Genomic DNA, 13,674 nt, shown 5'->3' with positions numbered 1-13,674 from the left:
ATAGGCTTTCTCCGGGAAGATTGCGCTCTGTGGGGCACAGGGATTGGAGAGGGATGGGTGCTGAGTAGGGAGGAGGAAGGGAACAAAGGGACCCAGATCTGCAGAGCGCCTGTTGCAATCAGGAGAACGCATTATGCAGCCCGATCTTTCCCATACCCATTGTTACTAAAGTAGGATCATTTTCCTGGCTGTAATGTGGGGAAAAAAAGATGGTAGACTATGACCTGAGTATCGTAGTTCCCTCCCGGTGTGCTCTCCAGGAAGGCACTCGGAGCAGTTGTAACATGCAGAGACAGTCACATGTCACATTCTCTCCTAGTGGGCATCGCCTTTGCCTGATATTTTATTCTTCCACTTAATATCATATTCATTTTTATACCTGTCAGATAGAAGCCATTCAGCATTCTTTATGCTTATGTATACACACACACACACACACACACACACACACACACACACACGCATACATTTATAATCCGTTAAGCAGGAAATCATTTGTACAGGGTCAGCTCACCAGAGTTTTGTCTTCTCTTACCTGCCCTCTTAGTCCTTATTGATAGGATAATGCTAAAATATATCATCATTTTTTCTAATGGTACATATGGTAGTGGTGTTTCCTTGGGTGCGTTAGCATTTCACTTGTCCTCCTTACTTTGGTGAGGAATTCCTTTATTAGACACCTTTAAAACACCAGCAATTTATTTTAGGTAATTCATCTGTACTTGCGCATGTGCGTGAGACTGAACCGTGGTTTGTTTTTATTCTCTCTTCTGAGCAGGAGTGAGTCTGGCAGATTCCCTGTTGTTGCACACTTACACTGTCTCAGATTCCTTTATACCTCATGCCATTAAGACGTTTTTCATGCATAGATTTTTTTTTGTGTGGATACCACTGAATACATCTCCATAGGAAATCCAAGAAGTACAAAATAGTGTGAAATGCTCTATCCTCTATTCTGATCTCATAAATATTTATTTTATGCCAGTTTTGTACCCATTTCTTTCACACACCAGTGGGTCTACCCTGAAACCTGATTCAGATTTTTCGTCTTAGAAGACCAAAACATGTACTGTATGCCTGACAATTTGAACATGCTAGAACTGAAATACTCGTTTTCTGATGCCTCTTTGGGGGGGATTGTGACTACACTTCTTCAGTTCTAAGCGTCTAGACGAATAGGGTCATCAGACTCCCTGAGAGCTATCCACGTGCTTGGTTCAGCATCAGTAACTTCGCAAGAGAGCTTCCAGAGGGCAATGATTAAGCTAATGTTGACGGATATCTGAAATTATAAAATACCAAAATATCTTTTCTGGGACTTTCTGTGTAGTACTTAAAGGTTTTCATTACAGGCTTTTACCTGTCATTGCTTTGAGTATCAATCTGTGTTTATCTGTATATATTCATCTATTTGACTACTTTATCATAGGTAGGGGTGTAAAGCATTGCAATTTGTACATAGCTTACACAGTGTGGTAACTTTTTAAAATGTTTATTCTGATTAGAATATTGATGTTGAATAATCCTACTTTTTTCAGGAATTTTGTGTGTTCTGGTTAATAATTGTGAAACTGAAATCCGCAGAAGGAAGAGGAAAGTCATGGCCGGTGGATTTGAGAGTTCTGATTCCACCTGTATATGCAAGGCTAAGGAATTTCAGAGTTCCTGATAAATTGATATGGTAATTTTAAGCATCTTCAGGCAAACTTAAACACTGTAATTGAATGGTGGTGGTCTCACGTTCTCTCTGATTGAGGTTTAGTTGTTTTACTAGTGTGAGGAAACACAAAATCCAAATTCGTAGCTTCCATAAATATAATATCTTACAGAGGTAAATCTTTTTTTAAAAATTTTTTATGTTATGTTAGTCACCATACAGTACATCATTAGTTTTTGATGCAATGTTCCATGATTCATTATTTGCGTATAACACCCAGTGCACCATGCAATACGTGCCCTCCTTACTACCCATCACCAGCCTGTCCCAATCCCCCACCCCCCGTCCCTCTGAAGCCCTCAGTTTGTTTCCCAGAGTCCATAGTCTGTCATGGTTCATCTCTTCCTCCCATTTCCCACCCCTCATTCTTCCCTTCCTTCTCCTAATGTTCTCCCTGCTATTCCTTATGTTCCACATGCAAGTGAAACCATATGATAATTGTCTTTCTCTGTTTGACTTACTTCACTTAGCATAGTCCTCTCTAGTTCCATCATGTCCGTGCAAATGGTGGATATTCATCCTTTCCGATGGCTGAGTAATATTCCATTGTATATATGGACCACATCTTCTTTATCCATTCATCTGTTGAAGGGCATCTCGGCTGCTTCCACAATTTAGCTATTGTGGACAATGCTGCAGTGAACATTGGGGTGTATATGGCCCTTCTCTTCACTAAGATTACAGAGGTAATTCTGACACAATGTTCACATGCAGACCAAAAGACCTTTCATCCCTATGACTGACGCCAACACAAAGTTCATTATTTCACTTTTTTTATATTACATATTAATGATTTACTTTTCGTGATAATGCAGAACTAAATCGGTATAAGGTATGTCAGTTTCAATCATTTATTGAAAGAGTTATTTTTAATATCCCATGGCCATGTCTATAACGTAATAGACTACCCCCGCCAATTATTTTTTTAAAAATTTCTTTTAAAAGTTGCTAAACGCTCAGTTCTGACAGGAAACATGTGCTAACAGAGGATGGAACAGAAAAATGGCAGTTCTTTCACTGGGTTTGTCCTGCTGGGTTTCTCGGACCGGCCTCAGCTGGAGCTCGTCCTCTTCGTGGTTCTTCTGATCATCTATCTGTTCACTCTGCTGGGAAACACCACCATCATTGCCTTGTCCCACCTGGACCCCCATCTTCAGACTCCCATGTACTCTTTCCTCTCCAACCTGAGCTTTCTGGACCTGTGCTACACGACCAGCACTGTCCCGCAGCTCCTGGTTCATCTCAGGGCAGCAGACAAGTCTATCTATGATATTGAGGTATGTTCCCTCTACCCCTGCACTGTGAAGAGTTGTAATCAAGAAAGGATGCTATACTTTGACCAGTGCTTTTTCTGCATCAATTGAGAAGATCATATAGTTCTTTTCTTTTATTTTATTAATGTAGTGATCATATTGATTGATTTTTGGATATTGAACCACCTTGCAAACTAGGAATAAATTGCACTTGGCCGTGGTGAATAATCCTTTTAACGTATTGTTGGGTGCTATTGGCCAGTATTTTGGGGAGAATTTTTGCATCCATGTTCATCAGGATATTGGTCTGTAATTCTCTTTTTTGGTGGGGTTTTTTAAAATACATTTTTATAATATGTCCCTGCATTCAAAATTGTATGGGGCCTTTGGCAGATGTGAGATAGAAAAGCATTGATTGGGGGTGCCTGGGTGGCTCAGTCATTAAGTGTCTGCCTTCGGCTCAGGTCATGATCCCAGCATCCTGAGATTGAGACCCGCGTCAGGCTCCCTGCTAGGCCAGGAGCCTGCTTCTCCCTCTCCTGCACCCCCTGCTTGTGTCCTCTTTCTGTCAAATAAATATAATCTTAAAAAAAAAAAAAAGCATTGATCAGTTGATGCCTCAATCAAAGAATTTATAAAATGGTATGAAGACAGTATCTAAATGTATTTTACCCTTGAAACTTTTGCTGCATTATTGTAGTGAAAATGGATAGAATATAAAATAGGATTTGGGTCATATACTGTCCAGATATGATAATGTCCTCAAAAGTCATTTTTAATGAACAGGATGCAAGCTGCATAACCAACTTGTGGACCTCACATCGGTGCTTCTCCTACCTCGCACAAAATTACATGTAAGCACCACCTCGTGTATCACCAGCTGAAGCTCCCAATGCCACAGGCAGGTAAACATCACACCCTCCTCCTTCTGTGACAGAAGGCTACATAAAACCACTGTCACACTGGTGACATCACACTGGGGCCTGACATTTGAATGGATTTATCAGGATTGATGTTAGAAGGTTTTTCTTCGAGCTAAAAGTTTGTTTTTCCCACAGTTGCCCACCTACTTCTATGAAAACGCTGTGATACAGTCCACCGATGGACCTCTGAATAGAGCCACGGTCACAAAATATAAGAGTAAGTGATATGTCTCCAACAACTGCCAGAAAATGTTAAAATGTTAATATTTCTTGTAGCGTTTTTTTGGTTCCTATTCTTATTCTCCCTATGCCTATATAGTATGTGGGTGGATGTCTACTTGCAAGTAGAATTGGAATAGTGTTCCCAAATGGTTGGGGTGGGTGGTTAAGAAAAACCTGTGGAGCTTTTTATAATAACGACATGATGCGGGTGCTCTAGGGTCACCAGTGAGCATCTCCGGAGGCGGCAGGAGTCCCTGGACTTAGATTGTGAGCGCCCACATTAAAGCGTCAGGTGAGGGAGTTCCCTTGAGACATGTCAGGGGAGATTCTGGGTGTCATGAGGAAGACACAATCATCTTAGAAGCTCTGGCAGTGAAAGTTTCCCATTACAGGGTCTTCCTCCCAGTCATCTGGAGTCATGGCCCCTGCAAAGCACCTTCTTCATTGCTCCCGTCACATCCTTGTTCCGCAGTGTATATATGACGGGGTTGACCATGGGGGTGACGATGGTGTAGAACAGAGAAACGAACTTGCCCTGATCCTGGGAGTAGTTGTTGCTGGGCTGGAGGTAAGCGTAGATGGCCGAGCCATAGAACAGGGAGACCACCGTGATGTGGGACCCACACGTCCCAAACGCTTTCCTCTGCCCTGCAGGTGACTTTATTCTTAAGACTGCCCTGACAATCCGACCATAGGAGACTGTGATTAATGCCACAGGGACGAGGAGAATCATTACACTGACAAAGAAGAGCACAGACTCATTCACAGTGGTGTCAACACAAGCAAGCTTGAGCAGTGGGGGGACCTCGCAAAGGAAATGGTCTATTTTATTTCTCCCACAAAGTGGTACAAGGAAGGTGAGCACTGTATCCAGTAAGGAGTTGGCAAAACCAATGACCCACGATGCAGAAGCCATGAGGGCACAGAGACGGGGGTGCATGACCACTGGGTAGTGCAGGGGCCTGCAGATGGCTGCATAGCGGTCAAATGCCATGACCCCTAAGAGAATGCATTCTGTTGATCCCAATCCTAGAGAAACAAACATCTGAGCCACACAGCCGCCAAAGGAGATAGACTTGTCTTCTCCCCTGAGATGAACCAGGAGCTGCGGGACAGTGCTGGTCGTGTAGCACAGGTCCAGAAAGCTCAGGTTGGAGAGGAAAAAGTACATGGGAGTCTGAAGATGGGGGTCCAGGTGGGACAAGGCAATGATGGTGGTGTTTCCCAGCAGAGTGAACAGATAGAAGATCAGAAGAACCACGAAGAGGACGAGCTCCAGCTGAGGCCGGTCCGAGAAACCCAGCAGGACAAACCCAGTGAAAGAACTGCCATTTTTCTGTTCCATCCTCTGTTAGCACATGTTTCCTGTCAGGACCAAGCATTTAGCAAATTTTACAAGAAATGTTTTAAAAAAAGAAACAGTTGGCAGGGGGCAGAGTGGATCTATCATGTTACAAGACATGGCGATGGGGTTTTCTCAGTAACTGTTTGAATAAGTGATGTACTCAGTTATATTGACATAGTTTATATCACGATAGGTCCACAAAATCACCAAAAGTAAATCATTTAATATTTATATAAGAAAAATGAAACAATGGCCCTTGTGTTTGCATCAGTCATAGATACAAAAGGTCTTTCAGTCTGAGCTTAACAAGACTTAAAGTACTATAAATATGTACATACATTTTAGAGAGAATGTAAATGAGGGGAAAAGAGGGAGAGCCATCAGAAAGAATCAGAAGGAGATGCAGACAGAGGGAGAGACGTTATTGTAAATACATATCTCATGATTCTACACAATTAGATTTGCACATGCCTCACATACAATAGAATATAATACAACATAATCTCAAAAATACATTCAGATGCAGGAATTTAAGACCTAGAATGTACTTATACACAGAATTCAATCACATTCAAAATATCACTACTAGCTCTGCATATAAAATTTTAGCAGAATTGACTCTCTCATATATTTCTAAAAGATATCCCTTTTTAATTTGTGTGGTAACAGAGCAATTAAATACTCCATGTGGGAGAACCTAAAGACAGCACCATCTAAATACAGTGCTTCACTTTTCCCTAAACATGTTTAAAATTACTGTACCAATTTATCAATTTACCAATTTATTTTTTAACTCTGAAAATTCATTGGTCATTCATAAGTAGAATCAGAACTCTAAAATCCAGTGGCCAACGCTTTCCTTTTCGTTCTGCAGATTTCTATTTCACACATTACCAACTAGAGTTTTAAAATTCCTGAAAGAGGTAGGATTATTCCCTGTCAACATTCTAATCACAATAAACATTTTCGAGACTTATCCAATTGTGTAATCTATGTACAAAATATAATGCTTTACATCACTTCCTATGATACAATAATTAAGTAGATAATAACTTAGAGCTAAAGACAGATACATTCTCAAAGCAAAGACTGGTCAAAGCACTATAAAGAACACCTTAAATTAGTACAAGGAAAGGCATAAAGAAAAGGATATTTGGGTATTATACAAAATCTTAGACACCTGTCGACATCGGGCTAATTATCACATTTCTGGAAGCTCTCTTCAAAGGTTAGTGACCCTGGACCCAACACATGGCCGGCTCTCAGGTGAGTCTGACGACCATTGTCACCCAGCTGCTTAGCCCTGAAGAAGCACGGTTCTGTCCCAACCAAACGGACGTCAGAGAATGAGTATTCCAGCTCTATCCTGGTCAAATGGTTAGGCATACACTACATTTTTAGTTCTTCTAAGACTTTTAAAATCAGAGTTGGGTTTGATTCTGGACCCACTGATGGGTGAAAGAAATGGTACAAAACTGGCATAAAATAAATGTCCATAAAACCCCAATAAAGAATGTAGTAATTCACACTATTTTATACCTCCTTTGATTTCCTATAAAGATGTATTCAGGGATATCCACACAAAAAAAGCTATACACAAAAAATTTCTTGATAGAATTAATATATAAAAGTATTTGAGACAGTCTAAATGTGTACAGCAGGGTATATCCCCCGAGTCACACCTGCTCAGAAGAGAAAAAAACCAAATCATGGTTCAGTCTCCTGCACACATGCACATACATTTATCTGATAATAAATTGCTGGCATGTTTAAATGTGCCTGAGAGGGGCACCTGGGGGGCTCAGTCGGTTCAGTGTCTGCCTTCAGCTCAGGCCATGATCTCAGGGTCCTGGGGTCGGGCCCCATGTTTTGCTCCCTGCTCAATGCGGAGTCTGCTTTTTCCTCTCCCTCTGCACCCCCCACCACGCTCATGTGCTCTCTCTCACTCTCTCTCAAGCAGATAAATAAAATCTCAAAAAAAATAAAAATAAAAAATAAATATGCCTAAGAATGGTAGCACTCGCCATGGTGAAGGAAGGTAACTCATCCAAGAGAAAAATGAATCCCATCACGTACCGTTAGAATAGAATAATGATATATTTTAATATTATCATCTCAATTAGGACTAAGAAGATAGGTTAGGAAAGAGAAAACCCTGATAAAATGAACTTCTGCAAATGATTTGCTGCTTTACAAGATTATATATGTGTGTATTACCACCTCGTACCAGTCTGAATGGCTAATATTAACAAGTCGGGAAATAACAAATGTTGCAGAGGATGTGAAGAAAGTGGAATCCTCTTACACTGTTGGTGGGAACGCAAGCTGGTGCAGCCACTCTGGAAAACAGTATGGAGGTTCCTCAAGAAGTTAAAAATGGAGCTACCCTAGGACCCAGCAATTGCACTACTGGGTATTTACCCCAAAGATACAAATGTAGTGACCCAAAGGGGCACGTGCACCCCAATGTTTATAGCAGCAATGTCCACAATAGGCAAACTATGGAAAGAGCCCACCTGTCCAATGACAGACGAATGGGTAAAGAAGAGGTATATTATATGCAACGGAATATTACTCAGCCATCAAAAAAAAATGAAATCTTACCATTTCCAACAATGTGGATGGAACTAGAGGGTATTATGCTAAGAAAAATAAGTCAGCCAGAGAAAGACAACTATCGTATGATTTCACTCATATGTGGAATTTAAGAAACAAGATAGGATCATAGGGAAAGGGAGGGAAAAATAAGAGAAGATGAAATGAGAGAGGGAGACAAACAGTAAGAGCCTCTTAACTGTAGGAAACAAACTGAGGGTTGCTGGACATTAAGGAGGGCACGTGATGTAATGAGCACTGGGTATTGTATAAGACTGGTGAATCACTGACCTCTACCTCTGAAATCAATAATATAGTATATGTTAATTAATTGAATTAAAATAAGATAAAATTTTTCAAAAAGATTGTATATACGTGTGTATGTGTGTATATATATATATCTAAAGGAATGTTGAATGACTACCTATCTCACCGGTATGAAAATTGATATGATTTTAAGTTGAGAAATAATATCAGAAAAGCAGCTCCCCATCAAGAGAGAAAAAAGAATGTGACTGTCTCTGCATGTTACAATTGTTCCAGTGCCTTCCTGGGGAGCACCCTGGGAGGGAACTGAAATACTCATGTCATAGTCTACCATATTACTTTTATTTTTTCTCATTACATCCAGGAAAACTATTATCCTTTAGCGACACTGCGTATGGGAAAGAGCAGGCTGTGCATTGGCTTCTCCCATCGAGCCTCAAGGGCATGTTCTGTGACCTGGGTCACGTTGTTCCTTCCTCCTCCCACCCCGGGCATCCGTCCCACTCCAACCTGTGTGCTCCCACTCAGAGCGCAATCTTGTGAGACAAAGAATGTTTGCACTGAGGTTAATGAGAAATTCCATTTCATCTCTTTCTGCGGATTATGTAATTAGATTAGGAACCATCAACTATGTGTAGGTAAGCGTCAAAAGTCTGAATGCAGCAAGAGACATTGATTACTCTAAGAAAAACTATGTAAGTAATTCTGGCTGGAAATATGAAACACACCCATGCTAGGTAAGGAGCACAGAATGGTGTCCCTAGTAACTATCATGATAGGATGTGGTCCAGGGAAATGCAGTTACAAATCCACACATAAATTATTACTTTGCATAAAGAAAAATTAATACTTCAAAAAAGCACAGGTAGTGTTCTATGGGAAAAAAGTTATTAGGTAAAATAAAAGATAGATTCCACAAAAAAAGATGGATTTCTATGTAATGATTACCATAAAAAAGAATATAATGGGAAACGACATCTCACAAGAACACAATTTTATAATAATTAAGAGAACAGACATCAAATGAAAGAAGTTAAGAGCCATTATCATAAGTGTTCAATGCTGACAGATAAGCCCACTGATTATACTGGAAGAATACATGTTTCCACAAAACCGGATGCTCCGTGTGTACTACACATTTTAAAGGCCAAAGATCTTAAGAAAATGTCTGTGTTGAAGATATTTCAAGTATATAACAGTCAAGGATATATTTGACATACAAACCCTGCCCTACCCAGTTCCTGAATGATCCTGAAAGAGTGTTGGCAGTGGTAGGAATGAGTCGCTATTTCTTTAATAATGTGACCGTGTCCTAGGTCTGAGCTGACCCAGACCTACCAGAACATGCCCCCGAGGACAATGCAGGAGGAGCTGATGAGGGGAATGCAGCTGTCACAGCACGGGAAATGACAGGTCTAATGAACATGGACAGTGCTTTCCAGCAGGTTCCATGGGAGAAGAGGATCAAGTAGGATTTCCCCTGCATGTGGTTTGTTCAGGGAATGCTCTCAGGATAAAGGGGGTGAGGGAACAAAACAGAGCAGAGAACGTTGCTAAGCAAGGATGTGGGCTCAGGTGGACTATGGTCCGAGCCTGATCCCCTAAGAAGCGGGACAGGACTCTCCCACACAAGCAGCCATCTGTGCTGGTGGAAACCCCGCGTCCTCGCTGTCTGATACCGGAGCCGCTATCCACATGTCACCACCTGCGCATTTAAAACGTCCTCGCTGAGAAACTGAATTTTGTATTTTATTTAATGCTAATTAATTTAAATGTAAATGGCTTCCCGTGGCTACTTACTCCCGTATTGGACAGCCCAGCTCTGGAGCATGAATTGCAGCAGATTTCGTCCTGCCTTGGCATTGGAAGCCTTTTGTCTACCCTGCGAGTCTGTCACTGGCTGTGAGCTGCCCCCACCCTGTTCCTGAGACCCCCTGGCACAGTGGCTCCCCTTCAGCTGACGGCCAATCTCTGAGAAGGGAATGGCTGTGAACCCTGCAGCCCGTATTCCTAACACATCGAGCAAGGATCGGAACAGCAGCCAGGGAAAGAGGGTCTGAGCAGGACACCAAGAGCATCACGCAAGAGTCCATTCCCGATCCCGTGCGAGGAGACAAGGATGGAGCCCAGTGTCCAAACAGAGAAGCACCGACACAATAGTCACAACATAGAACTCCCCTGTTGTATTTACAACATAGCATATTTAAAATTCCACAATATTTTAGATAATTTGGTAATGCATAAGGGAGAAAATGAAGATTAGGAAATAATAAATAGTGAGAATGTGTTTTATGCCTAGAGAACAAACATTATCAAATTTCACAGACAACAAGGATCAATGGGAAAGCGGGGAAGCATGGAGTCTAATACTGTCACACATATGCATACTCTCTTATTCTATTACTGAAGGGCATATGTTATTACCACTAAATATGCATATTTAAATTATTTTCCACACGTTCATGCACAGGTATAATGAATGTACTAGAGTAGAATGAAATGTCTGGGAACGACTCAATGGAGTCTATAATGAACAATTTAATGTAGTTCTTGTATTTGGTGAACCTCCACTGTCTGTTTCTTTAGATAACGGACCATATATGCGAACAAATATAGCTTTTACAATTGCAGCTGAAAAGAAACTACCAATCCCTAAAGCAGCACAGAGACCGAGTTCCATTTCACTCACCTTTGTTCACCTTCTCCGCGGGTTCTAGCTAGTTCCCTACGTCCTTTCCAAGTCACTGCCTACACACAGTACTGGGACTGGCACTGGGACATGCAGAATCCGACGTATGCGGTAAATGCAAAGGTCGGCTACACCAGCACTGGCTTTTCCATAGATTTTTCCTAAACAAAAGGACGCTTTCTCACGATGACTTCACGTGTCTTCAGGTGGACAGAGATGTGCACGTTGCCTCTAGGACGTAGGAGATGAAGGCAATAGCGAACTCTCACTATGGTTTCCCGAATGTAATGACCTGCCTGGAGACAGTGAGACCCTCATGAGCACAGGAGAGGGTGCTGTGACCCTCGGCTGTAGCTGGGCTGACACTGAGAACCACATGTGTTTCCCTGGCTGACGTCTCTGGGGAGCAGACGCCCCACACTGTTAATGAGGCCGTCTCGCTGAGCGATCCAGAGATGACAGTCCTCAGGGAGAATGAAGATCAAGGACAACGCCAGAGGAGACCTCATCTGTCTCTTTTGTTTTTTCACGTATTTCACAGAGGACAAATCCCTCCCAACCACCCCCCCCCCAGCTACCTTCGTCTCATCTATGAATGTCCCAGATGTTTTACAAAACACCGAACATTTTTTTGTCATAACTGCCCAAATTTTACATGTAGATAGATAAAAGTCCCTTCAGTTACTTAAATTTAAATGTAAATACGTGAATAAATTCTTAATTTAATTTCATTCATAGCCAGTATATGGATTACAAACCTTATTATTAGGCACATTCTTATCTTTATCATGAATATAAAGGAGGGCAACCAAATTCTACCAAACCACTTTTTTCTTTTTAGATTTTATTTATTTATTTGAGGGAGAGAGAATGAGAAAGAGAGAGAGAGCATGAGAGGGGGAAGATCAGAGGGGGAAGCAGACTCCCTGCCAAGCAGGGACCCCGATGCGGGACTTGATCCCAGGACTCCAGGATCATGCCCTGAGCTGAAGGCAGTCGCTTAACCAACTGAGCCACCCGTGTGCCCTCTATAAAACTTCCAATACCGCTAAGGGAAAATAAAATCTCGTATCGTCTAGAACACTGACCAGTTAATATTGATAGGTTTTTTTATTATTATTGTGTTCAATTAGCCAACATGCAGTTCACCATTACTTTTGATGTAGTGTTCAATGATCTACTAGTTGCATATAACACCCAGCACTCATCACAACACGTGCCCTCCTTAATGCCCATTAGATTTTAATGAGGTACTCACAATTTTAAAAATTGTCTTTTTTTAATCAGCCTTTGCATTTAAGTTCCAAATGGTTTTGACTTTACCAGGATAGTTAAAATAATCACTACAGAAAAATGGAAGGAAGCTGATGGGTGGTTTGTAGCTGTTTCTCCTAGATCTGTACTTCCAGCTTCATTAATCATGTTCGGCCTAAAGAGATAAACTACTTCCTGCTACAAACATTCTTACATTTGAATTTTCTCACTTATTCCCTGACCAGTTAGCTTCCATCCGAGACTGCGAGGGAGAGCTGGCAAGGACACTGCACTGCGGGGTCCTGAAGAGGGAGGGAGTCACAGACCTGCTATGAATGCTTTGCATCCCAGGCCCCAGGCACTCCCAGGCTTACACACTCAAATTGCTTTGATAATAGTGTGGCCTTATCTAGTGATGCTGACCCACACTCACTTCCCTAGATGCAGTATTACCTAGGACAATATTCGGTCACCTGCCCCAAGACACGCATATAAGATCACTCCACAGTAGCGTCATTGGTATTAACAAAACCTGGACAAATTCGAATGCCCATCGACAGTAAAATGTGTAAATCTGGCCTGTTCATATCAAAGAGTACTCACGGCAGTATGAATAAAACTACAGCAAAACAAATTGAAACACATTTTTCACACAAAATGCTGAGGCAAGGATGCAAGTTAGAAAGTAATCAATCCGAGGGGGGCACGATAGCAGCAGAGTGGGGGACCTGGTTTCATCTGGTCCCTCGAATTTAGCTGGCTATCTATCAAACCAGTCTGAACACTCATGAATTCAACCTGAGATGTAAGAAGCTTTATCTGGATCTCTACAAGCAGAAAAATGACTACTTTTGCAAGGTAGGGAGTGCGGAATCTTGACTCTTCCGGGGAAATGTCAGAAGATGAATGGAGGGGGTGGGAGTGTCCATAAACCAGGCACTAGACAGTGACATAACACCGGAGCAAAAAATGGAGACCCTTGGAAATCTGCTCCAGTGAGAGACATCCTTCCTGAAATGGGCTCAGGGGGGAAGAGGGCAGAATTCTAGGTGGATCATTGTGCTCTCAGGATTCCAGGAGACTCGGAAAGAATGGGGGAGCCTGAATGGACGGAGTGCCCAAGCAGTGGAGTGGGGAGACTGGTTATGGTCAAAGAGTCTAGAAGGGACTCTCAGCTCCGGTCACCACAAACCACGAGCCAGGCCGGTGGGGAGTCCACTCTCTGTCTGAGCACCCTGAGAAAGGCTAGAAGGTGCAGGCTGTTGAACATCCCAGGGAACGGCTTGCACCCATGACAGGGCCACAGCTCTCAGGGCGGTGTGGCCCATGAAAGGACACTGGGGCAGCCCCAGCCATGAGCTGGGAGCCGTGCAAGAGGGTGCCCATGCGAGCCCATGGTTGATCGCAAT

The 13,674-nt window shown here is 42.2% G+C and overlaps 2 protein-coding genes across 2 annotated transcripts; one reads left to right on the top strand and one right to left on the bottom strand.

The window, feature by feature from the left end:
- Window positions 1-2,706: 2,706 nt before the first annotated feature.
- On the top strand, window positions 2,707-4,118 carry LOC148107289 (olfactory receptor 2B8-like). The gene is made up of 2 exons (XM_087857894.1): window positions 2,707-2,994; window positions 4,029-4,118. Exons 1-2 carry the CDS (start codon window positions 2,707-2,709, stop codon window positions 4,116-4,118), a joined length of 378 nt encoding a protein of 125 aa, XP_087714020.1.
- A 403-nt stretch (window positions 4,119-4,521) lies between these two features.
- LOC123794416 (olfactory receptor 2B8-like) lies at window positions 4,522-5,481 on the bottom strand. The gene has a single exon (XM_045800599.2). It carries the CDS (start codon window positions 5,458-5,460, stop codon window positions 4,522-4,524), a length of 939 nt encoding a protein of 312 aa, XP_045656555.2. The 5' UTR covers window positions 5,461-5,481.
- Window positions 5,482-13,674: the final 8,193 nt, after the last annotated feature.

The sequence above is a fragment of the Ursus americanus genome, chromosome 32, assembly GCF_024610735.1.
Source record: "Ursus americanus isolate L20-20 chromosome 32, mUrsAme1.1.p, whole genome shotgun sequence".
Classification (NCBI taxonomy): Eukaryota; Metazoa; Chordata; class Mammalia; order Carnivora; family Ursidae; genus Ursus; species Ursus americanus.
The sequence above is the reverse complement of the archived record's forward strand: the minus strand, read 5'-3'. Positions and strand labels throughout refer to the sequence as shown.